Genomic DNA, 26,822 nt, shown 5'->3' on the forward strand with positions numbered 1-26,822 from the left:
CCGGTTTCCTCCCACAGTCCAAAGATGTGCGGGTTAGGTGGATTGGCTATGCTAAATTGCCCGTAGTGTCCTAAAAAGTAAGGTTAAGGTTAAGGGGGGGGTTGTTGGGTTACGGGTATAGGGTGGATACGTGGGTTTGAGTAGGGTGATCATTGCTCGGCACAACATCGAGGGCCGAAGGGCCTGTTCTGTGCTGTACTGTTCTATGTTCTATAACTCGCCAAGGCTCCTTCGACAGCGCCTCCCAAATCGCTGACCTTTACCATCTAGAAGGACAAGGGGTAGCAGACATATGGGGAACACCATCACCTGCAAATTCCCCTCTGAGTCACTCACCATCCCGATTTGGAAATATATCGGCCACCCCTTCACTGTCGCAGGGTCAGAATCCTGGAGCTCCCTCCCTAAACAGAACTATGGTTGTACCTGTGCCACACGGTCTGCAGCGAGTTCAAGATAGAGGCTCACCCACTACTTTCTCAAGGAGCAATTAGGGTTGGGCAATAAATGCTGGGTCTTAACAGCCTATAAAATGACGGAGGCAATCTCTCCAAGATAGATCCAGACTCCCTGAATTAAACAATTCAAGCTCTCATCATTGGCCACTTCATCCAACATTTATTCAGATCCAGTTTGCTGTGTTGGGAAATCCTTACAAAGCCACACAGGATTCAGGGAGAGTGAAGCCACTTCAGGATGGAGTCCTGTTGGAGAAACAGAAGAGAGGGAGAGAAATGGAAAGAAAGAGACAGAGACAGAAACAGAAAAACAGGAGAGAGACATAGAGAGAGAGATAGAGAGACTCGGAGGGATAGAAAAAAAGACAGAGAGATTAAAAGAAAAAGACAGTGAGAAAGAGAGAGAGAAAGAGAAAGGAGAGGAGAGAAAAAGGAGAAGGGAAGGAAAGATAAGTGACTGAATGAAACAAAATGTCCCCTTCCACACCCTCCCCTACCACACACCCAGGGACGTCTGAGGCTTTCATTTCTGGCCTGTGGTGACCTGACAGGAGCACATTGGGGTGGGTGGTGGAAGACCTGCTGGTAATCTCAGAACCCAGGGCTTGACGCATGCACAGAAACAATCCAGGGATGAAAGGCCAAATTATGGGATGGACCCAGAAAATCCAGGAAGTTTGAGGCGATTTGATCCCAGCTGGACTAAACTCCATCTACCACAGAATAGAGAGTGGCTCAATCAACCTAAGGTTTTGTGACTACTTGGGAGTGGCTGGACCTTAATCCCACACAAACCGTGTGACTCGCTGACCCTCCGAATACAACTGTTCTTGAATAAAAACAGAAAATGCTGGAAATACAGAGCAGGTCAGGCAGCATCTGTCGAGAGATTACCATTCTTCAGAGGGTCAGCATTTTCTGTTTTTATTTCAGTAATGTGGTGTAATCATAACTATCAGTATTACAAGGGTTAATTTAGTATCATGAATCACCACAAAGGGGGCTGCAAATACAACTATGTAAAGCAGTGATGCTAGACCCTAGGGGAGGACTGTATGCAGGAGACAGCTAGTGAAGGTCATAAGAGCAGTTACTGTGAGAAGGTTAGATTATAGTTTATACCAGTAGTGAGATTAGCAGTAGATGTGTATAGTTAGATGTTATTGATCAATTCTGTGTTCTAAAGGACTAAGTGTCGAAACCCAGTTTGTAGTGTAAATAAAATCATAGCTTTAAGTAAAAACTATACTGTGGTCTTTGTGGAACACTACGCCAACCATCTTAAATAAGCAACACAAAGAACACCACAAGTGACAGCAGTATTTTGCTTTTTGGACAGATGTTGGTTGTGTTTTATACCTGTTCTGCCTGGTCAGTCGTCCGCCTTCCTCAGATCACAGTCTCTCAACACACAGTGCTGTTTTGCAGCATCCAGCAAGGCAGGATCCTGAGGTAAAAAGAGGGACGGGATTCAGAGGGGTATAATGGAGCAAGTACTGAGTCTTCAAACACTCACCAAACAACCTAACACTGAGCCACTCTCACTCACACCGTGAACCAGGCCCCATTCTCCCACTGACAGGATAACGGACTGCCTAGTGTAACTGGGAGCAGGTGGGTGAGATGGTTAATCCCCCTCCGATAGGGGATCGGACTGCCTGGTATGTGTAACTGGGAGGAGGGTGAGAGGGTTAATCCCCCGCCTCCGATAGGGGATCGGGCTGCCTGGCGCATGTAACTGGGAGGAAGTGGGTGAAAGGGTTAATTCCCCTCCTCCGATAGGGGAAGGGGCTGCCTGGTGTGTGTACCTGGGAGGAGGTGGTTGAGAGGGTTAATTCCCCTCCTCCGATAGGGGAATGGGCTGCCTAGTTTGTGTAACTGGGGGGAGGTGGGTGAGAGACTTAATCTCACTCCGATAGGATAACGGGCTGCCTGGTGTGTTTAACTGGGAGGAGGTGGGTGAGAGTGTTAATCCCTCTCCGATAGGGGAAGGGACTACCTGGTGTGTGTAACTGGGAGGAGGGGGTGAGAGGGTTAATCCCTCTCCGATAGGGGAAGGGGCTGCCTGGTGTGTGTAACTGGGAGGAGGGGGTGAGAGGTTAATCCCCCCCCCCTCCCTCCGATAGGGGAAGAGGCTGCCTGGTGTGTGTAACTGGGAGGAGGTGGGTGAGAGGGTTAATCCCCCCTCCTTCCAATAGGGAAACGGGCTGCCTGGTGTGTGTAACTGGGAGGAGGTGGGTGAGAGGGTTAATCCCCCTCCGATAGGGGAAGGGGCTGCCTGGTGTGTGTAACTGGGAGGAGGTGGGTGAGAGGGTTAATCCCCCTCCGATAGGGGAAGGGGCTGCCTGGTGTGTGTAACTGGGAGGAGGTGGGTGAGAGGTTTAATCCCCACCTGTGTCCTTGCACAAGGAGAGGTGCAGAATAAGAGATTCATTTGGACTGGCTTTACTGAGTCGTGTGTATTTTCTTTCAGTGTCCCACACTAGTATCTAATGGACTGTCTGGTGCTGATGGGAGCTGAGTAATTTTACGCTCTGGATTCTGGTATTCCCTGCCTCTGATATGTCGAGCATCTGACCAGGGTATTTTCTGTGCTTTGGACACACCAGTTTCCTGCAGTACATAGAGTAGACTGAGCTGGGGGCAGAGTGAGAAGCTTTTATTTAAATTAGGTTATTTCTCTGCCCTGTCTCCTAAAGTTCAGCCCTTTGAAACTGGTTGCTTCGTGTCCTCGTGCATTCTGCTCTGGGACTCGAGAACACGGGACAGGACAATGGCATAGTGGTTAGCACTTCACAGCCCCAGTGACCTGGATTAGTTTCCCCCCTTGAATTAATGTCTGTGTGGAGTCTGCACGTTCTCCCCGTGTCTGCATGGGTTTCCTCCGTGTGCTCCGGTTTCCTTCCACAGTCCAAAAATGTGCACGTGAGATGGATTGGTCACGATCAGTGCGCAGAGTTACCGAGATAGGGTGGGCCTAGGTCGGGTGCACTTTTGGGTGGTCGTGGCAGACTCAATAGATCGAATGGCTTCCTTCTGCACTGTAGGGATTTCAGCTAAATATGCAGGTGATGTGTCCCATAGGGGCATGAGGTTAGTGCTTAAATCTCATCCCTGTGCCCATGTACACAATCACAGACCAAGGACTCTACCCACCATCTGAGATGCCCAAGGCGATTTGTGGCTGAGAGTCTCCCTCCCTTCCTTCCTGCCCCCTCCCACTCCAAACAAAACCACACATCTCCTGATACAGGATCGCTTGCAGCTGTGAGTGATGCTTCCTTACATGGCTTCCTGAGTTGTGGCTGTCCGTTGCAGATTGGCTTCCTATGTTTACACCTGGGGCACTCCGCCTGACCGGTGCTCCCATGGTGTCAAAGGACTGGCTGCGGCCTCGGATCGCTCGCTGCCAGACAGGGAAAAAGGAAACGTTAAAGGAGCATCACTTCTTGGAATTGGCAGGCCTTGAACAACAAATGTAACAATAACAAACGCTTCAGCACCAAATATAAATAAAAAACAAACAACTGGCATTTCTCCGCAACTTAGTAGAAGGTTACTAAGGAACGTTGCAGAACTGAAGAGGATGGCAGAGAGTGAACCAGATGTGTAGTGCAGGGAAAAGCATATCAGCAAGCACTCGGAGAGGTTGGGGTGAATTACAGAGAACCAGCACTGGTTTGTAAAAGGCAATTGATGAATCGAATCAAATTGACGAGGTAACAGAAGGGAATACGGTGGATGTTATCTGCATGAATATTAAGAAAGCGCTTGACAAAATGTCACATGAAAGGCTGGTTAACAAAAGCTGAGGCACTTTTAAAAATATTTTTATTGAAGGCATTTCACATATTTACATAGAAATATTTTTTAAAAACAGATACGAAAACATAGATGCAAATCGTGGCAACTGCCAACAAGCTTGCAACTCACCCCGCCCCCTTAGTTTTTTCCCCCTTATCTGCCCCCCCCCCCCCCGCCCCGCCCAGCCCAAAACAAAGGAAAAACCTGCACCTATCCTCCACCCCTGCAAAGAACCGGCTCATCCTTGCCACCATCCTGTTTGTCCTATGCACCACCTTAAATTGGATGAGGCTTAACCTCGCACATGACGAGGATGCGTTCATTCTCCGCAGGGCTTCCTTCCTCAACTCCCCCACCCCAACTCCTCCTCTCATTTGTGCCTAACGCCCTCCACTGGAGCACCCTCCCTCTCCATCATCTCTCCATAGATATCTGCCACTCTCCCGTCCACAATGTCATCTTCAGTCAACAGCTTATCTTGTAGCAGCAGAGGTGGCAGTCCTAGGAAGGACGGCACCTCTCTCCTCACAATGTCCCTCACCTGCTGGTACCTGAACCTATTCCCCTTAGGCAACTGAAACGCTTCTTCAAGCTCTTCCAGGCCCACAAACCTATCCGCTACAAACAAGTACCCTAGCCCCACTGCCCCCAGCCCCAGAACCACGCATCCAGCATCGCCGGCACAAATCTATGATTATCGCGTATTGGAGCTCACAGAGACATGCCTTCCAACCCGAAATGTTGCTTGCACTGGTTCCAGACTCACAATGCTGAGACCACCGCGCTCACGGAATACCGGACAGGCAAGAACAGGAGTTGCGCCAACAACAGTGCCCTCAAACTAGTCTTCTGACACGATCCTGCCTCCATCCGCCCCTAAACCCATCCCTCCTCCACTGCCATTTCCTGACCATTGCAATGTTCGCAGCCCAGTAGTAATTCAGCAGATCGGCAGTGTCAGAACCTCCCCCCCCCCCCCCCCCCCCACCAGCCCCTTTCCAAAAACACCCTCTGGTACATTACGTTTTGCAATATCTTGTTACTCATTTGCTTTCTGCCAGAATGGTCGTATGCTTGATGTTCAGTAACACCCGAAGTCTTCAAATAAAGCAAATACTGTTTATTGAGTAACGATAATAAATTTTCTATGAGTTTGTTCACTCTTCAATAACTAGAACAGTAGATCAGATTAATAAGATTAAATATATATGATGATTAACTGCACCTGCACACTAAGCTATCTCTCTCTAATTCTGTTCACTAGTCACTCTTAACATGAAGAGGCTGGAACTCTCTCTGAGGTTACCTTTTATACCTATATCTGGTGCTGCCATCTAGTAGTTATCTAGCTCTTGCTTATGTATGTTAACCCTTTACAAACACGCAGATTTGCAGATCACTACACCCCCTTTTTTTGTACATATTTTCAATACTATAAGTAAAGTTGTATAACAAATTAAGCCTAAAGAATGATATCTATATCTGTACAAACATAACGGTAATGATAACTATACACAGTGAAGTTATATTTATAAATCCATTCTTTACAAGTTAAGTCTGTTAGGTTTCTGTCTCCTTCTTGTTGATCTTCTCAACTGTTGAAGTGGTGAGTCTTAAATCTTGATATTTTTGTGCAAGTCATCTGTTTTCTTGTTATGAAGTAGATGCTGTTGAAAAAACGATTCATTGAAACTTAAGGTTGGAAAAATCTGTGATTGAAGTTTAATTTTCAGGAAATCTCGGGCGGGATTCTGCGCCTCCCCGCCGGGTCGGAGAACCGCCGGGGGGTGGCATGAATCCCGCCCCCGCCGGCCGTCGAATAGTCCGGCACCGCAATGGGTCGAAGTCCCGCTGGTTTTATTCCGGTCCCGCTGGCGTGAATTTAACCAGGTCCCTTACCGGTGGGACCTGGCAGCGCGGGCGGGCTCCTGGGGGGAGCGCGGGGCGATCTGGCCCTGGGTGGTGCCCCCACGGTGGCCTGGTTTGCGATTGGGGCCCTCCGATCCGCGGGCGGGCCTGTGCCGTGGGGGCACTATTTTCCTACACGCGGCCGTCAGCCTCTGCCATGGCCGATGCGTAGGTGAACCCACCCCACACCTGCGCATGCACGGGGATGACGTCAGCAGCCGCTGACGCTCCTGCGCATGCGCGGACTCCAACCGGCCGGCGGAGTCCCTTCAGCCCCGGCTGGCATGTCGCCAAAGGCCTTCCACACCAGCCAGCGGGGCGGCAACCACTCCGGGGCGGACCTAGCCCCAAAAGGTGCGGGCCTCGCCCCTAACGGTGCGGAGGATTTCGCACCTTAGCGGTGGCCCGACCTTGGAGTGGTTCGCGCCACTCCGTCCCGCCGGGACCCCCGCCCCACCGGGTAGGGGAGTATCCCGCCCCTCGTCTGTTGCATTGAAAAATTGCTCCATCAGAAGATTTACCGATGTAGAACCGTGGTGCTGCTTGCCAAATGAGAGTAGCTGGAGCAGACCATCGTCACTCTGGATTCTTTAATCTGACAATGATTTGATTTGATTTGATTTATTATTGTCACATGTATTAGTATACAGTGAAAAGTATTGTTTCTTGCATGCTGTACAAACAATGCATACCTTACACAGAAGGAGAGACTGCAGAACATAATGTTACAGTTATAGCAAGGTGTGGTTTAAAGTAGGTAGGTGGTTTAAAGTGTGTCTACTTCAATGCCAGGAGTATACGAAATAAGGTAGGGGAACTGGCAGCATGGGTTGGTACCTGGGACTTCGACGTTGTGGCCATTTCAGAGACATGGATAGAGCAGGGACAGGAATGGTTGTTGCAGGTTCCGGGGTTTAGGTGTTTTAGTAAGCTCAGAGAAGGGGGCAAAAGAGAGGGAGGTGTGGCGCTGCTAGTCAAGGACAGTATTACGGTGGCGGAAAGGATGCTAGATGGGGACTCTTCTTCTGAGGTAGTATGGGCTGAGGTTAGAAACAGGAAAGGAGAGGTCACCCTGTTGGGAGTTTTCTATAGGCCACCTAATAGTTCTAGGGATGTAGAGGAAAGGATGGCGAAGATGATTCTGGAAAAGAGCGAAAGTAACAGGGTAGTTGTTATGGGAGACTTTAACTTTCCAAATATTGACTGGAAAAGATATAGTTCGAGTACATTAGATGGGTCGTTCTTTGTACAATGTGTGCAGGAGGGTTTCCTGACACAATATGTTGACAGGCCAACAAGAGGCGAGGCCACATTGGATTTGGTTTTGGGTAATGAACCAGGCCAGGTGTTCGATCTGGAGGTAGGTGAGCATTTTGGAAACAGTGACCACAATTCGGTGACCTTTACGTTAGTGATGGAAAGGGATAAGTATACCCCGCAGGGCAAGAGTTATAGCTGGGGGAAGGGCAATTATGATGCCATTAGACATGACTTAGGATGTGTTGGTTGGAGAAGTAGGCTGCAAGGGTTGGGCACACTGGATATGTGGAGCTTGTTCAAGGAACAGCTATTGCATGTTCTTGATAAGCACGTACCAGTCAGGCAGGGAGGAAGGGGTCGAGCGAGGGAACCGTGGTTTACCAAAGAAGTGGAATCTCTTGTTAAGAGGAAGAAGGAGGCCTATGTGAAGATGAGGCATGAAGTTTCAGTTGGGGCGCTTGACAGTTACAAGGAAGCGAGGAAGGATCTAAAGAGAGAGCTGAGACGAGCAAGGAGGGGACATGAGAAGTCTTTGGCAGGTAGGATCAAGGAAAACCCAAAAGCTTTCTATAGGTATGTCAGGAATAAAAGAATGACTAGGGTAAGAGTAGGACCAGTCAAGGACAGTGGTGGGAAGTTGTGTGTGGAGGCTGAGGAGATAAGCGAGATACTAAATGAATACTTTTCGTCAGTATTCACTCAAGAAAAAGATAATATTGTGGAGGAGAATGCTCAGACCCAGGCTATTAGAATAGATGGCATTGAGGTGCGTAGGGAAGAAGTGTTGGCAATTCTGGACATGGTGAAAATAGATAAGTCCCCGGGGCCGGATGGGATTTATCCTAGGATTCTCTGGGAAGCCAGGGAAGAGATTGCTGAGCCTTTGGCTTTGATTTTTAGGTCATCATTGGCTACAGGAATAGTGCCAGAGTACTGGAGGATAGCAAATGTGGTCCCTTTGTTCAAGAAGGGGAGTAGAGATAACCCCGGTAACTATAGGCCGGTGAGCCTAACGTCTGTGGTGGGTAAGGTCTTGGAGAGGATTATAAAAGATATGATTTATAATCATCTAGATAGGAATAATATGATTAGGGATAGTCAGCATGGTTTTGTGAAGGGTAGGTCATGCCTCACAAACCTTATCGAGTTCTTTGAGAAGGTGACTGAACAGGTAGACGAGGGTAGAGCAGTTGATGTGGTGTATATGGATTTCAGTAAAGCGTTTGATAAGGTTCCCCACGGTCGGCTATTTCAGAAAATACGGAGGCTGGGGATTGAGGGTGATTTAGAGATGTGGATCAGAAATTGGCTAGTTGAAAGAAGTCAGAGAGTGGTAGTTGATGGGAAATGTTCAGAATGGAGTTCAGTTACGAGTGGCGTACCACAAGGATCTGTTCTGGGGCCGTTGCTGTTTGTCATTTTTATAAATGACCTAGAGGAGGGCACAGAAGGATGGGTGAGTAAATTTGCAGATGACACTAAAGTCGGTGGAGTTGTAGACAGTGCGGAAGGATGTTGCAGGTTACAGAGGGACATAGATAAGCTGCAGAGCTGGGCTGAGAGGTGGCAAATGGAGTTTAATGTGGAGAAGTGTGAAGTGATTCACTTTGGAAAGAATAACAGGAATGCGGAATATTTGGCTAATGGTAAAATTCTTGGTAGTGTGGATGAGCAGAGGGATCTCGGTGTCCATGTACATAGATCCCTGAAAGTTGCCACCCAGGTTGATAGGGCTGTGAAGAAGGCCTATGGTGTGTTGGCCTTTATTGGTAGAGGGATTGAGTTCCGGAGCCATGAGGTCATGTTGCAGTTGTACAAAACTCTAGTACGGCCGCATTTGGAGTATTGCGTACAGTTCTGGTCGCCTCATTATAGGAAGGACGTGGAAGCTTTGGAACGGGTGCAGAGGAGATTTACCAGGATGTTGCCTGGTATGGAGGGAAAATCTTATGAGGAAAGGCTGATGGACTTGAGGTTGTTTTCGTTAGAGAGAAGAAGGTTAAGAGGTGACTTAATAGAGGCATACAAAATGATCAGAGGGTTAGATAGGGTGGACAGCGAGAGCCTTCTCCCGCGGATGGAGGTGGCTAGCATGAGGGGACATAGCCTTAAATTGAGGGGTAATAGATATAGGACAGAGGTCAGAGGTGGGTTTTTTACGCAAAGAGTGGTGAGGCCGTGGAATGCCCTACCTACAACAGTAGTGAACTCGCCAACATTGAGGGCATTTAAAAATTTATTGGATAAGCATATGGATGATAAGGGCATAGTGTAGGTTAGATGGTCTTTAGTTTTTTTTCCATGTCGGTGCAACATTGAGGGCCGAAGGGCCTGTACTGCGCTGTATCGTTCTATGAAAAAAGTCGGTGGAGTTGTAGACAGTGTGGAAGGATGTTGCAGGTTACAGAGGGACATAGATAAGCTGCAGAGCTGGGCTGACAGGTGGCAAATGGAGTTTAATGTAGAGAAGTGTGAGGTGATTCACTTTGGAAAGAATAACAGGAATGCGGAATATTTGGCAAATGGTAAAATTCTTAGCAGTGTGGATGAGCAGAGGGATCTCGGTGTCCATGTATATAGATCCCTGAAAGTTGCCACCCAGGTTGATAGGGTTGTGAAGAAGGCCTATGGTGTGTTGGCCTTTATTGGTAGAGGGATTGAGTTCCGGAGCCATGAGGTCATGTTGCAGCTGTACAAAACTCTGGTACGGCCGCATTTGGAGTATTGCGTACAGTTCTGGTCGCCTCATTATAGGAAGGACGTGGAAGCTTTGGAACGGGTGCAGAGGAGATTTACCAGGATGTTGCCTGGTATGGTTGGAAAATCTTATGAGGAAAGGCTGATGGACTTGAGGTTGTTTTCGTTAGAGAGAAGAAGGTTAAGAGGTGACTTAATAGAGGCATACAAAATGATCAGAGGGTTAGATAGGGTGGACAGTGAGAGCCTTCTCCCGCGGATGGAGGTGGCTAGCACGAGGGGACATAGCCTTAAATTGAGGGGTAATAGATATAGGACAGACATCAGAGGTAGGTTTTTTACGCAAAGAGTGGTGAGGCCGTGGAATGCCCTACCTGCAACAGTAGTGAACTCGCCAACATTGAGGGCATTTAAAAGTTTATTGGATAAGCATATGGATGATAATGGCATAGTGTAGGTTAGATGGCCTTTAGTTTTTGACTTCCCATGTCGGTGCAACATCGTGGGCCGAAGGGCCTGTACTGCGCTGTATCATTCTATGTTCTATGTTCTATCTGTAGAAGTTGGTGAGGGTCGTAGCTGACCCACCACATTTCCTTAGTCTTCTGAGAAAGTAGAATAGTTCGTGGGCTTTCTTAACTATAATGCCGGCATGGGGGGACCAGGACAGGCTGTTGGTGATCTGTACAACTAAAAACTTAAAGCTCTTGACCCTTTCTACTTCGTTCCCATTGATGTAGACAGGGGCATGTTCTCCACGACGGTTCCTGAAGTCGATGACAATCTCCTTCATTTTGTTGACATTGAGGGAAAGATTATTGTCGTCGCACCAGTTCACCAGATTCTCCATCTCATTCCTATCTCGTCATTGTTTGAAATCCGACCCATTACAATGGTGTCATCAGCAAATTTGAAAATCGAGTTGGAGGGGAATTTGACCACACAGTCATCGGTGTATAGTAAGTGGCTGAGGATACAGCCTTGTGGGGCACCAGTGTTGAGGATGATCGTGGAGGATGTATTGTTGCTGATATTTACTGATTGTGGCCTGTGGATTAGAAAGTTCAGGATCCAGTAGCAGAGGGAGGGGCCGAGGCTAAGGCCACGGAGTTTGGAGATGAGTTTTGTGGGAATGATGGTGTTGAAGGCTGAGCTGTCGTCGATAACTAGAAGTCTGACATAGGTGTCTTTGTTATCTAGGTGTTCCAGGGTACAGTGCAGGGCCATGGAGATGGCGTCTGCTGTGGACCTGTTGCAGCGGTAGGCGAACTGTAGTGGATCAAGGCAATCCGGGAGGCTGGAGTTGATTCGTGCCATGATTAACCTTTCGAAGCACTTCATGATGATGGACGTCAGAGCCACTGGACGACAGTCATTAAGGCTTGACTTTTTTTTGGTACAGGAATGATGGTCCTCTACTTGAAGCAAATAGGGACCTCAGATTGTTGTAAACAGAGGTTGATGATGTCTGTGAATACCCCCGCCAGCTGATCCGTGCAAGACCTGAGTGCTCGTCCGGGTACCCCATCCGGGCCAGTGGCTTTCTATGCGTTGACCTTCGAGAAGGCTGACATCTGCAGTGGTGATCTCAGATACAAGTTTCTCAGATACGCTTCTGGGGTGGAGGGATCGCTCTCGCTGACCTCTTGCTCAAAGTGGGCATAGAATGCGTTGAGCTCATCAGGGAGGGGTGCATTGGAGCCGACGATTTTACATGCCTTCATCTTGTAGCCGGTGTGTCTTGCAGACCTTGCCATAGACGGCGGGTGTGTGGCTAGCCTGGGACTCGAGCTTGGTCCAGTACTGTCTTTTGGCATCCTTGAGGGATTTCTTTCGATCATATCTGGCTTTCTTGTAGAGGTTAGGGTCGCCTGACTTGAACGACTCAGGCCTAGACTTCAGCAAGCAGTGAATATCCCTGTTCATCCAGGGTTTCTGGTTGGGAAACACGCAAATTTGCTTCTTTGGCACACAGTCTTCCACACCTTCTAATGAAGTCAGTTACTGTAGTAGCGTACTCGTTCAGGCTGGCCACAGTGTTTTTAAATACTGACCAGTCCACTAACTCTAAGCAGTCTCGTAGGTGATCATCCGATTCCTCAGACCAACAATGCACGACTTTCTTTGACGGATTCTCCCGCTTCAGTTTTTGCTTATAAACCGGGAGCAGGAGCAGAGCCTTGTGGTCAGATTTGTCAAAGTGTGGGCGGGCGATAGAGCGGTAGGCATGTTTGATATTTGTGTAGCAGTGGTCCAGGATGTTTGGGCCTCTGGTGGAATAGGTGACATTTTGGTGGTAACTTGGTAGTATGCTCTTGAGCTTGGCCTGATTGAAGTCCCCAGCTGCAATGAACAAGGCCTCGGGATGTTTCGTTTCAAGGCTATTTGTGGTGGTAAATATTTAGTCCAGTGCGATTTTCACGTTCGTATGAAGTGGGATGTAAACTGCCCTCAGGATAACAGAGCTGAACTCCCGCAGGAGATAGAAGGGGCTGCATGTTCGCGTCAGGTATTCTCGGTCCGGGGAGCAGAAACTCGCCAGTGTTGCTACATCTAGGCATCTAGGCACCAAGAGGTATTGATTAGGAGGCAGACCTCACCATCCTTGCCTTGCCGGAGGCCGCCGTACGGTCCATTCAGTGGATTGAGAAGCCCTTTGGTTGTATGGCACAGTCCGGTGAAGCAGGAGTGAGCCATGTCTCCGTGAAACAGAGCACGCAGCAGTCCCTTAGTTCTCTTTGAAAAGTGAGTCTGGCTTTAAATTCTTCTAGCTTATATTCTAGAGATTGGACATTAACGAGGAGTAAGCTAGGCAGAGGGGCTTTGGGGCCACGTTGTTTCACTCTCACCTGCAGGCCTGCACGTTGTCCACGCTTCCTGGAGTGACTGCTTTTTTTCGAGCCTGGGAGATGGTGAGAGTATGCAGTGTTAAGGGAATAGTTGTGTCCAATGAGGTGATTCACTCTGGTCGGTGTATGGATGGAGGATTTGTGGCCTTGCTTGCGGTTCCTGCGTCAGTAGGTGGGTCTGCGCGGTCGAGCGTTCCGGGCCGCTGTCGGGCTGCGGTTTGTCTTCACAGGTCGGTGGATGTCGTCTTTTGTCAGTGGGTCTAAGTTAATTGTGTGTTGATCTTTGTTTTGAATGTTGTTCAGTGATTTTCTTGAGAACTGGTATATGATGGGGAGCACGGTAGCATGGTGGTTAGCATCAATGCTTCACAGCTCCAGGGTCCCAGGTTCGATTCCCGGCTGGGTCACTGTCTGTGCGGAGTCTGCACGTCCTCCCCGTGTGTTCGTGGGTTTCCTCCTGGTGCTCCGGTTTCCTCCCACAGTCCAAAGATGTGCGGGTTAGGTGGATTGGCCAGGTTAAATTGCCCTTAGTGTCCTAAAAAAAAATAATGTTAATGGGGGTTGTTGGGTTACTGGTATAGGGTGGATACCTGGGCTTGAGTAGGGTGATCATTGCTCGGCACAACATTGAGGGCCGAAGGGCCTGTTCTGTGCTGTACTGTTCTAATTCTAATTCTAAATGATCAGGATTTTGAAATCTGATCGCTGGTAATGTGGTTCTAAGATCTCTATTGAATAGCATTTGAGCTGGTGAAAGTCCTGAAACTAATGGAGTTGCTCTGTATGATAATAAAGCTAAATGTATGTTAGATTGTGAATCATTCGCTTTACTGATAAGTTGTTTCATGATGTGAACATCTTTTTCTACCTTTCCATTGGATTGTTGGTAGTCACATGTCGAAAATTGTAGTTGTATGAAAATTCAGACCATTCCCAATACCAAAACATGGACCATTATCCGACATTACTGTTTCCGGAATTCCATGTCGCGAGAATGTTTCCGTGCATGCCTTGATGATTGATGGAACATAGAACATAGAACAGTACAGCACAGAACAGGCCCTTCAGCCCTCGATGTTGTGCCGAGCCATGATCACCCTACTCAAACCCACGTATCCACCCTATACCCGTAACCCAACAACCCCCCCCCACCCAAACCTTACTTTTCAGGACACTACGGGCAATTTAGCATGGCCAATCCACCTAACCCGCACATCTTTGGACTGTGGGAGGAAACCGGAGCACCCGGAGGAAACCCACACACACACGGGGAGGACGTGCAGACTCCGCACAGACAGTGACCCAGCCGGGAATCGAACCTGGGACCCTGGAGCTGTGAAGCATTTATGCTAACCACCATGCTACCGTGCTGCCCGTGCTGACGATGTAAGATCAGGAAGTTTCATAACCTCCGGATAGTTTAAATAGTAATCCATGATGAGAACATAGTCACGACCAGTTGCACGGAAGAGGTCGATCCCTACTTTTTTCCGTGGTGATGTGATAAGTTCATGTCGTTGAAGTGTTTCCTTGCATTGTGCAGGTTGGTGTATTTGACAGGTTTGACATGTTATTACCATGTCAGTAATATCCTTATTGATCCCAGGCCAGAATACTGCCTGTTGTGCTCTCCTTTTACATTTCTCGATACTGAGGTGTTCGTCGTGAATTTTTTGTAGGATTTCTGAACAAAGACTTTGCGGGATAACAATTTGATCTTTTCTTAACAACGGACCATGAATCTGTTTAAATATTGCGATATTGAGGACATCGCCCTTTCAGCCACCTGTGTTGTAGATGGTGCATTACCCTCAGCAAAGTTGCTTCTTTCTTTAGTTCTTGCTGTATTAACTTCAGTTTTTCATCAGATATCGGAAGGTTCTCTTTGCATAGTTGAGCCTGAGCCTCGATGTCTCTGATGAATTCCATTGGTGTGCTCTCTGTGGCAATGGAACGTGATAATGTGTCTGCAATGATGAGTTCTTTCCCAGGTGTGTATATCAAGTCAAAGTCATACCTTTGTAGTTTCATCATGATACGCTGGAGTCGAGGAGTCATGTCATTTAAATTCTTCTCAATGATATGGACCAATGCAGAGGGCATCAGAGCAGAGCAGAGCTTCTGATTGGCTGTTCTGCAGAGATTTGCATATGTGCAGTGCGGTCAGCGTAAGTTGAAGGTGTACCTGTGCAAGTGACCCGAGGAGTTCGAGTGAAGGCAAGCATCCAGCAGAGGGCAGCAGAGCAGAGCTTCTGATTGGCTGTTCTGCGGAGATTTGCATATGTGCAGTGCGGTCAGCGTAAGTTGAAGGTGTACCTGTGCAAGTGACCCGAGGAGTTCGAGTGAAGGCAAGCATCCAGCAGAGGGCAGCAGAGCAGAGCTTCTGATTGGCTGTTCTGGGGAGATTTGCATACGTGCAGTGCGGTCAGCGTCAGTTGAAGGTGGTTTGTGAAGGGGCTGTTCTCGAGTGACAGCTTTACCTGAAACACTACCTACGTAGTGTCTCCCACCCATCCTCCTCCTCTAACCAAAAAAAAAGAGTTCTGTCCGTCGGATTGCTAAACTAACACGTTTTTTTTTTTTAGTTTTTAGTTTTCAGTAGTTGGGAAGTTAGTTCAGTAGGAATGGAGGCTAGGGCAGTTGAATGTTCCTCCTGCAGAATGTGGGAGGAAAGGGTCACCTCGAGTGTCCCTGCTGACTACATCTGCGGGAAGTGCATCCAACTCCAGCTCCTCGAGAACCGCGTTAGGGACCTGGACCTGGAGCTGGATGAACTTCGGATCATTCGGGAGGCGGAGGGGGTTATTGAGAGGAGTTATAGGGAGGTAGTCACACCTCAGGTAAAAGAAGAAGGTAGATGGGTTACCGTCAGGGGAGGGAGAGGGAACCGGCAGGCAGTGCAGGGATCCCCTGTGGTCGTTCCCCTCTATAACAAGTATACCGTTTTGGATACTGTTGCGGGGGACGACTTACCAGGGGTAAGCAATGGGGCACAGGTCTCTGACACAGAGTCTGTCCTTGTTGCTCAGAAGGGAAGGGAAGGGAGAAGAGGAACAGAGCACTTGTCATTGGGGACTCCATAGCTAGAGGAACAGACAGGAGGTTCTGTGGGATCAAAAGAGACTCACGGTTGGTGTGTTGCCTCCCAGGTGCCAGGGTTCGTGATGTCTCTGATCGTGTTTTTGGGATCCTTAAGGGGGAGGGGAGCAGTCCCAAGTCGTGGTCCACATAGGTACCAACGACATAGGTAGGAAGAGAGATGGGGATTTGAGACAGAAATTCAGGGAGCTAGGGTGGAAGCTGAGAGCTAGAACAAACAGAGCTGTTATCTCTGGGTTGTTACCCGTGCCACGTGCTAGCAAAATGAGAAATAAGGAGAGAGAGGAGTTGAACATGTGGCTACAGGGATGGTGCAGGAGGGAGGGTTTTGGTTTCCTGGATAATTGGGGCTCATTCTGGGGTAGGTGGGACCTCAACAAACAGGATGGTCTTCACCTGAACCAGAGGGGTACCAATATCCTGGGGGGGGAAGGTTTGCTAGTGCTCTTCGGGGGGGTTTAAACTAATTCAGAAGGGGAATGGGAACCTAAATTGTAGTCCCAGTGTACAGGATGTTGAGAGTAGTGAGGTCAGGGATAGGGTTAAAAGTTCGAAAGAGGGCACCGGCAAGCAAGACGCTGGTTTGAAGTGTGTCTACTTCAATGCCAGGAGCATCCGGAATAAGGTGGGTGAGATTGCAGCATGGGTTGGTACCTGGGATCTCGATGTTGTGGCAATTTCGGAGACATGGGTAGAGCAGGGACAGGAATGGTTGTTGCAGGTTCCAGGATTTAGATGTTTCTGTAAGAACAGAGAAGATGGTAAAAGAGGGGGGGGGGGGGGGGGGGTGTGGCATTGTTAATCAAGGAAAGTATTACGGCGGTAGAAAGGACGTTTGAGGACTCGTCAACTGAGGTAGTATGGGCCGAGGTTAGGAACAGGAGAGGAGAGGTCACCCTGTTGGGAGTTGTCTATAGACCTCCGAATAGTTCCAGAGATGTAGAGGAAAGGATTGCAAAGATGATTCTCAACAGGAGCGAGAGTAACAGGGTAGTTGTTATGGGGGACTTTAACTTTCCAAATATTGACTGGAAATACTATAGTTTGAGTACTATAGATGGGTCAGTTTTTGTGCAGTGTGTGCAGGAGGGTTTTCTGACACAGTATATAGACAGGCCAACAAGGGGCGAGGCCACATTGGATTTGGTACTGGATAATGAACCCGGCCAGGTGTTAGATTTAGATGTAGGTGAGCACTTTGGTGATAGTGTTCACAATTCGGTTATGTTTACTTTAGCATTGGGCAGGGATAGGTATATACCGCAAGGCAAGAATTATAGCTGGGGGAAAGTCAATTATGATGCTATTTGGCAAGATTTAGGATGTATAGGATGGGGAAGGAAACTGCAGGGGATGGGTACAATCGAAATGTGGAGCTTTTTCAAGGAACAGCTACTGCGTGTCCTTGATAAGTATGTACCTGTCAGGCAGGGAGGAAGTTGTCGAGCAAGGGAACCGTGGTTTACTAAGGAAGTTGAAGCACTTGTCAAGAGGAAGAAGAAGGCTTATGTTAGGATGAGACATGAAGGCTCAGTTTGTGCACTTGAGAGTTACAAGTTAGCCAGGAAGGACCTAAAGGGAGAGTTAAGAACAGTGAGGAGAGGACACGAAAAGTCGTTGGCGGATAGGATCAAGGAAAACCCTAAGGCTTTCTATAGGTATATCAGGAACAAAAGAATGACTAGAGTAAGATTAGGGCCAATCAAGGATAGTAGTGGAAAGTTGTGTATGGAATCAGAGGAGATAGGGGAAGCGTTAAATAGATATTTTGCGTCAGTGTTTACACTGGAGAAAGACAATGTTGTCGAGGAGAATACTCAGGTTCAGTCGACCAGGCTAGATGGAATTGAGGTTCACAAGAAGGAGGTGTTAGCAATTTTGGAAAGTGTAAAAATAGATAAGTCCCCTGGGCCAGATGGGATTTATCCTAGGATTCTCTGGGAAGCCAGGGAGGAGATTGCAGAGCCTTTGTCCTTGATCTTTATGTCGTCTTTGTCGACAGGAATAGTGCCGGAAGACTGGAGGATAGCAAATGTTGTCCCCTTGTTCAAGAAGGGGAGTAGAGACAACCCTGGTAATTATAGACCTGTGAGCCTTACTTCGGTTGTGGGTAAAATGTTGGAAAAGGTTATAAGAGATAGGGTTTATAATCATCTTGAAAAGAACAAGTTGATTAGCGATAGTCAACACGGTTTTGTGAAGGGTAGGTCATGCCTCACAAACCTTATTGAGTTTTTTGAGAAGGTGACCAAACAGGTGGATGAGGGTAAAGCAGTTGATGTGGTGTATATGGATTTCAGTAAGGCGTTTGATAAGGTTCCCCACGGTAGGATATTGCAGAAAATAAGGAAGTATGGGATTGAAGGTGATTTAGCGGTTTGGATCAGTAATTGGCTAGCTGAAAGAAGACAGAGGGTGGTGGTTGATGGCAAATGTTCATCCTGGAGTTCAGTTACTGGTGGTGTACCGCAAGGATCTGTTTTGGGGCCACTGCTGTTTGTCATTTTTATAAATGACCTGGAAGAGGCTGTAGAAGGATGGGTTAGTAAATTTGCAGATGACATGAAGGTCGGTGGAGTTGTGGATAGTGCTGAAGGATGTTATAGGATACAGAGGGACATAGATAAGCTGCAGAGCTGGGCTGAGAGGTGACAGATGGAGTTTAATGCGGAAAAGTGTGAGGTGGTTCACTTTGGAAGGAGTAACAGGAATGCAGAGTACTGGGCTAATGGCAAGACTCTTGGTAGTGTAGATGAACAGAGAGACCTCGGCATCCAGATACATAAATCCCTGAAAGTTGCCACCCAGGTTAATAGGGCTGTTAAGAAGGCATATGGTGTGCTAGCCTTTATCAGTAGGGGGATTGAGTTTCGGAGCCACAAGGTCATGCTGCAGCTGTACATAACTCTGGTGCGGCCGCTCCTGGAGTACTGGGTGCAGTTCTGGTCACCACATTATAGGAAGGATGTGGAAGCTTTGGAAAGGGTTCAGAGGAGATTTACTAGGATGTTGCCTGGTATGGAGGGAAGGTCTTACGAGGAAAGGCTCAGGGACTTGAGGTTGTTTTTGTTGGAGAGGAGAAGGCTGAGAGGTGACTTAATAGAGACATATAAGATAGTCACAGGGTTAGATAGGGTGGACAGTGAGAGTCTCTTTCCTCGGATGGTGATGACCAACACGAGGGGACATAGCTTTAAATTGAGGGGTGGTAGATATAGGACAGATGTCAGAGGCAGTTTCTTTACTCAGAGAGTAGTAGGGGTGTGGAACGCCCTGCCTGCAACAGTAGTAGACTCGCCAACTTTAAGGGCATTTAAGTGGTCACTGGATAGACATACGGATGAAAATGGAATAGTGTAGGTCAGATAGGCTTCAGATGGTTTCACAGGTCGGCGCAACATCGGGGGCTGTAATGTTCTATGTTCTAATGCGCTGTGATCCGTCTCCACAGTGATGGTTGGAAATTCGTACACATAATCATGGAATTTAAGTATTCCTGTTAGTAATCCGGGACATTCCTTTTCTATCTGTGCATGTCTGCACTCTGTTGTAGTCATAGCCCTTGAAGCATATGCTACAGGAACCCAATCAGAGTGATCATCCTGATATAAGAGAATTGTGCCTATTCCATCCTGATTTACATCAGTGGATATCTTGGGCGGGATTCTCCCCTACAGGCGTGACGGGGGGTCCCGGCGTAGGGGAGTGGCGCCAACCACTCCGGGGTCGGGCCTCCCCAAAGGTGGGGAATTCTCCGCACCTTTGGGGGCTAGCCCCGCGCCGGAGCGGTTGGCACCAGAAGACTGGCGGAAAAAACCGGCGCCAGCGGCTTTTCAGGCCCGCCGCCTGGCAACGGGGCTGGCCGAAAGGCTTTTGCCTGTCGGCGCATGGGCCGGCGGTGACATCAGCGGCCAGCTGCCGCTGACGTCACCACCGGCGCATGCGCGATGTGGGTTTCTCTTCCGCTTCCACCATGGCGGAGGCCGTGGCGGCGGCGGAGGAGAAAGAGTGCACCCAGGGCACTGGCCCGGAGTCTGAGCGGGGGGCCCCGATCGCGGGCCAGGCCACCGTGGGGGCACCCCCCGGGGTCCGATTGCCTCGCACCCCCCCCAGGACCCCGGGGGCCTGGTCGCGGCACTGATCCCGCCGCCACCAGATGTGGTTCAAACCTCGACGGCGGGAGAGGCCTCCCAGCGGCAGGACTTCGGCCCAACCGGGCCGGAGAATCGCCACAGTGGTCTCGCCGATCGGAGTGGCGTGATTCCCGCCCCCGCCAATTCCCGGGTGGCGGAGAATGTCTGCCATGGCGGGGGCGGGATTTTCGGCGGCCCCAGGCGATTCTCCGACCCTGCTGGGGGTCGGAGAATTTCGCCCCTTAGTTGCTCTTTTCGGGTCGAAGAAAGCGAGTATCGGTGCAGTCATAAGTTGCTGTTTTAGATCTGTTCGTTTTGATGACTTTGTGTTCATTCAAAAATGGTGGATTTTCTGATCAGATTTCTTAATGCAGAGGCTCTTGATGCAGGTTCGATATAAATGTGCTCAAAAAATTGACAAAACCCAGAAACCTCAGAACAGCTTTCTTATCTTCTGGCGTTTTCATATTTTGAATTGCTGCTATTTTTGTATCATCAGGTTTGACACCTTGAGAGGATATGGTATCTCCCAGGGATTTCAATGAGGATTGTGCAAATGTGCCCTTTGTCTGATTCAATTTTAATTCGAATTTATTGATTTTTTCAAAAACTTTTCTTAAGCGATGGGTGTGTTCTTTCTTGTCTGTGGACCAAATGATGATGTCATCAACATACACCCTCACACCTTCAATTCCCTCTGCCATTTGTTCCGTGATCCTATGGAAAATTTTGGATGCGGATATTATTCCAAATGCCATACGGTTGAAGCAGAAGCGTCCAAATGGAGTATTGAAAGTGCAAAGTAATCTGCTCGAGTCGTCAAACTGCATCTGCCAAAATCCCTGTGAAGCGTCGAGCTTTGTGAAGTTGCTCGCATTCGCCATTTCACTTGTGATTTCTTCACGCTTTGGGATGGGATAGTGTTCCCTACGAATATTTTTATTTAAATCTTTCGGATCTATGTAGATTCGAAGATCTCCAGATGTTTTTTTAACGCAAACCAATGAGCTGAACCAGTCAGTCAGTTGTGTGACTCGAGGTATGATACCTTGTGATTGAAGTCGGTCAAGTTCTAGGTTTAACCTTTCTCACCAAGAAGCAGGAATTCTCATGGTTGGATGAATTAGTGGTTTGGCATCCTTCCTGAGTAAAATTTTATACTGGAACGGTAATGTGCCCATAGCTTCAAATATATCAGGGTACTGTTGTAGGAATTGCTGGATTTCTTCCTCCATATATGATGTATCTTGAGTAGTCGTGTATATTCTTTGAACAAGCTGCAAGTCTTTGAAAGCTTGTGCGCGTAACAGTGAAGATTTTTAATTTGTAACAATTTCAAATCTTCTTAATTCTTTTGTTGGTGACTTTCAGATGGCACATTCCCATTGAAACGATCTGATTACCATTGTAGTTCTGCAGTCTACATGCAGCTGAAAGCATCTCATGTTCTCCTGGAATCTTATTGCGATCCACACTTGTCAGTAGATTGGCTGAAGCTCCTGTGTCAAGCTTGAACATTGTGGGATAATTGTTAACTTGCACGACAGAATTGCATTCATTATTGGAGTTGATTGTGTTGATTGGTTGAGGATTGCTTGTTGTAGCTTTAGGTTCCTCGCTTCTTTCAATGATTCCCACGAAAAATGTATTTTCAAGTGAGAAGTTGTCTTCTTATGATGAATAATTCTCTTTGTTTTTCTTCTCTGCTGAATCCACACTTTGAACGTTTCTGTTCCTGTGTTTTTGTTTTGGAGTTTGAAATTGTGCTGAAGATCTGCATTGTGATGCATAGTGATTGAGTTTTCCACACGTTAAACATTGTTTGTCTTGATCTCAACATTTCCTTTTTAAGTGGGCGGTTCCACATTGGTAACACGTTATGACGTCGTCTCTCTGATGCATGAGACACGTTCACGCATACGCAGACCTTTTCTTTTCCGTCTCGCATTTTCTGGCAAAGTGCGCATGTGTAGGGTTCGAGTGCGCGTGTGCATGTTAGCTGTCGTCTGAAACGTGCTTCTCCATTACTTGCGACACCATTTTAACACTCTGAACCTCGTGGTGGACTTTCGCGCCTTTTTCAAGGTGATAATATTCGATGTACTGGTTTTACTTTGTTCATGAGCGAAACATTTTTTTATAGCGATTTTTAATGTAAGATCTTGCTGTCTTAACAATTTCTCTCTGAAACTCTTATCCCTCACGCCATACACAATTTGATCACGGATCAGCGAATCATGCAACGCTGCATAGTTACAAGTTTGTGCTAGTAATTTTAAATCAGTGACAAAGCTGGTAAATGATTCCCCATTTTTCTGCAAACGTTTATTGAATCTGAATCGTTCAAAAATTTCATTCGTCTGAATTTTGCAGTGGTCATCAAATTTGTTTACTATAATGTCAAATTTGCTTTTGTCTTCAGAGTAGGTAAAAAAAAAATTTCTATTGCATGCTGTCCGAATGTAGGTACGAATTTATTCTTTTACTTGAATTTTCTAATCTACCTAGTTGGTTTCTTTGAAGCCAAGACTGGTACCATGTTATATTCCGTTTTGTAATATCTTGTTACTCATTTGCTTTCTGCCAGAATAGTCATATGCGTGATGTTCAGTAACATTCGAAGTCTTCAAATAAAGCAAATACTGTTTATTGAGTAACAATAATAATAAATGAACTATGAGTTTGTTCATTATTCAGTAACTATAACTGTAGATTAGATTAATAAGGTTAAATATATATAATGATGATTAACTGCACCTGCACACTAAGTTATCTTTCTCTAACTCTGTTCACTAGTCACTCCTAACACAAAGAGGCGGGAACTCTCTGAGTTTACCTGTTGTACCTATATCTGGTGCTGCCATCTAGTGGTTATCTAGCACTTGCTTATGTATGTTAACCCTTTACATACACTCAGATATACAGATTACTACACTCTCCTCACCCTCGGGGTTTTTCCCACCCACAAGCCTCAGAATTATCCCATTCACCTTCCTAAAAAAGAACTTGGGAATAAAGGTTGGGAAATTTCTGAAACTTAAACAAGAACTTGGGCAGCACCGTTATTTCAACCATCTACAAGCAACCTGTCAATGACAAAGGCAACACACCCCACCAGTCGCGCCAAATTCAATTTTTGCAGCTGGGAGCAGCTCTGTGCCACCTGTATCCTGAGATACTTAAAGCTCACACCCACCACCCGGAAGGCAACTCCCCTAACCTCCTCTCCTGCCCTCTGGCATTAATCAGGAACACCTCGCTTTTTCCCCATATTCAATTTAAACCCAGAGAAATGGCAATATTCCCTCAGTATCTCTATAATCCTATCGAAACTCCCCACTGGGTCTGAGGTATATCACAGAAGATCATCTGCATACAACAAAACCCTGTGCTCGACAATTCGCTGCTCAATCCCTCTCCCACCCCTCGATGCCCTGAGCACCATTGCCAAAGGCTCTATCGCAAGTGCAAAAAGCAGCGGGGAGTGCAGGCACCCCTGCCTCGTCCCCCGATTAAAACCAAAGTATTCCGAACAAGTCCGGTTTGTCCGGACACTAGCCGTCAGTGCTCTGTACAGCAGCCGAACCCAATCCATGAAGCCCTTCCCAAACCTGCACGAGCCCAGCACCTCCAACAAATATGCCATTCACCCCGATCGAAGGCCTGCTCCATGTCCAATACCACCACCACTTCTACCTCCTGTCCCTCTGAGGGCATCATAATAACATTGAGCAACCAGTGTACATTTGTTGACAGATGCCGACTCTTCAAAAACCCCGTCTGGTCCTCCCTTATCACCCCCGGCACACAGTCCTCTATCTGCGATGCCGAACACCTTGGTGAGCAACTTCGCATCCACATTTTAACAGCGAAATCGGGCGGTGCGCCCCACGCTGCTCCGGGTCCTTATCCTTTAAAATTAGAGAAATGGACTCCTGTGACAATGGAGGGGGGAGGGGAGGGGGGAGGGGATGGAAGGTGACAATATGTGTACTGTAAGAATAATGAAGGGTTTACAATTTACTGTAACCATATCCAACCACAAGATGGCGATCAAGCGCATACACGAGAATAACGTGATACTTTTGATTTGGGGAGAAGGTTGTTAGGCGAGATAATGAATAGTCGTGTTATCAGGAGCTCTGTAGTTAGTATCGTAGTTTTAGTTAATGTGTAATCTTTTATATCTTAACAAGCAAGACGAATCTAGTTATTTTATAGTGTAAATACATTAGCTTTGTTCAAAACATAGCTTGATCTTCTTTGTGAGACACTACACCGCGAAGTGTTATGGGAGAGTTGTTTTCAGAACCCCAAAATGTATCATGGAGTTGAGCCAACCTCTCTCTTTAATGTATTGTTGCTTTTGAAGCACCCAGCTTGTTCTCCAGGTGTGGCATTACAATTATGGACACGTGGGTTTTTAAACACAAAACAATGTTTGTTCCATGAATTCAACTTAACCTTTTAAATAAACATTGGATCACTTAACACCCCTTACTTCAAAGATAACCCCGAAAATAATACAACACTAAATGATCCCTCAAAACGTTCCTTCAAACCTCCAAAACACTTCACCTTTAACAACAGAAACACATCAGGTTAAAGACATTACTATTATGAGTTTAAATCACCCAAATGATTCAGAGATATTCTTTCATGGCAGAGATCACAGCAGATCCAGCTCACTGCAAACACAGACACACCCAAGCTCTTTTTCTTAAAACACGGCTTTCTCCTTTCAAACAGCTCACAGCAATTCAGCCAGGCACTTTTCAGCTGCTCTCTCTCAAACTGAAACTAAAAGCAGAAGTGAGATCAGCTCCCCCCACCCTCTGACATCATTTCAGTAATATGAGCTGCTCCATTTCTTAAAGGTACATTGCTTAAACACCCATTTCTTAAAGGTACTCTCACATGACACCTCCCCCAAAGCAAAAAAAACCCATCAACTCAAGATGGTTTCATTTTTCACTTTTGCACCACGCACTAAGAAATGTACACAGTAAATATACGTTTTCGTTTCACAAAAAAAAACAACACACGCAAAGAGGCATAATAATAAAGTCCATCTTTCCCGTTCTTCTTTCTGCAACCGAAATCCATCTCGATTGACAGTCTCTTTGAACAAGAAAGTCAATGCACGATCCATCCATTCCTCTACGCCTCGGCAATTCTCTTTAAAGTTAGGTACTTCAGTTCCAATCTGATCACAGAGTCCCTTGCAATTCTCCAATACAGGAGCATCGGATATCACAGCTTTCAGGCAGTGACATGCCTGTTGAAAGTCCGCTGTCCATTGAAATTTTTGACGTTTCTTTAGCAAGTCCATCAGTGGAGTAATCACGCCACAAAACATTTGCACAGGGGCTGGTTTAGCTCACAAGGCTAAATCGCTGGCTTATAAAGCAGACCAAGCAGGCCAGCAGCACGGTTCGATTCCCGTACCAGCCTCCCCGGACAGGCGCCGGAATGTGGCGACTAGGGGCTTTTCACAGTAACTTCATTGAAGCCTACTCGTGACAATAAGCGATTTTCATTTTCATTTCAAAGGTTCGATCAAATTCACTCATGCTAAGAAATCGCATTATTTCCCTTCGTCTTGAGGGTATCGGAAACTCCGCAAGGAAAGTGATTCGGGCTTCTCCAAATTCACTGTCGGCTAGGTTCATCACCAAACCCGCCTCCTGAAGTCGATTGAAAAACTCCATACGATGTTTTAAATGTTCTTTCCACGTCTGGAAGTTGGAAATAAAAGCAGATTGTCCCACTTTCTCAATGCAATCTTTCAAACGGGGGATAGGGTAAGTGTCCCTTCTTGTAACTGCATTCACCTTTCGATTGTCCACACACAACCGTTGGGTACCATCTGGTTTAGGTACCATCACTATGGGTGAGCTCCATTGGCTGCGACCCACTTCAATTATGCCATTCTTCAGCACACTCTCAATCTCTCTGTTAACCTTTGCCAATTTTAAAGGATTAAGTCTATATGGATGTTGTTTGATAGGAACAGCCTTTCCCACATCTACATCATGTATAGCCATTTTAGTACTTCCCAATTTATCTCTACAAACCTGCCCATGTGATATCAATAACTCTTTCAGGTCAGTATGTTTTTCCTCTGGAAGGTAACAATAATTCATCCCAATTTTTAAGAACATCCTCATTTTCCAATTTAATTTGAGGTATGTCAAATTCACAGTCATCTGGATTTGGTTTGTGACTTTGAGTTAGAATCATTAAAACCTCCTTTTTCTCTCCTTCTCTTTCAAAGTACCTTTTAAGCATATTCACATGACACACTCGGTGAGTCTTCCTTCTATCTGGTGTTTTTACCACATAATTCACCTCACTTAATTTATTTTCAATCTGATACGGTCCACAAAACCTAGCTTTTAAAGGTTCACCTACCACTGGTAACAACACTAAAACTTTATCCCCACTGGCAAAACTGCGAACTTTGGATTTCTTGGCCGCTACCCGTTTCATCACATTTTGTGCAACTTTCAAATGTTGTCTAGCCAATTCACCTGCTCTATTTAATCGTTCCCTAAAATTTGACATGTAATCCAATAGTGTAATTTCCGATTTCTCACCCACCAATTTTTCCT

At 46.9% G+C, this 26,822-nt stretch overlaps 1 protein-coding gene across 2 annotated transcripts in view; it reads right to left on the reverse strand.

Moving 5' to 3' along the window:
* Window positions 1–601: 601 nt before the first annotated feature.
* LOC119979520 (rap1 GTPase-activating protein 1-like) overlaps window positions 602–26,822 on the reverse strand; it is a 97,995-nt gene continuing 71,774 nt past the window's right edge. For both annotated transcript variants that reach the window (XM_038821854.1, XM_038821855.1), the window contains exons 17-19: window positions 3,745–3,864; window positions 1,818–1,905; window positions 602–704 (exon numbers count right to left, since the gene is read on the reverse strand). In XM_038821854.1, the coding sequence (XP_038677782.1) occupies window positions 1,831–1,905; window positions 3,745–3,864 (195 nt within the window). In that variant the 3' untranslated portion in view covers window positions 602–704; window positions 1,818–1,830. The remainder of the gene's footprint in view (window positions 705–1,817; window positions 1,906–3,744; window positions 3,865–26,822) is intronic.

Source organism: Scyliorhinus canicula, chromosome 16, assembly GCF_902713615.1.
Source record: "Scyliorhinus canicula chromosome 16, sScyCan1.1, whole genome shotgun sequence".
Classification (NCBI taxonomy): domain Eukaryota; kingdom Metazoa; phylum Chordata; class Chondrichthyes; order Carcharhiniformes; family Scyliorhinidae; genus Scyliorhinus; species Scyliorhinus canicula.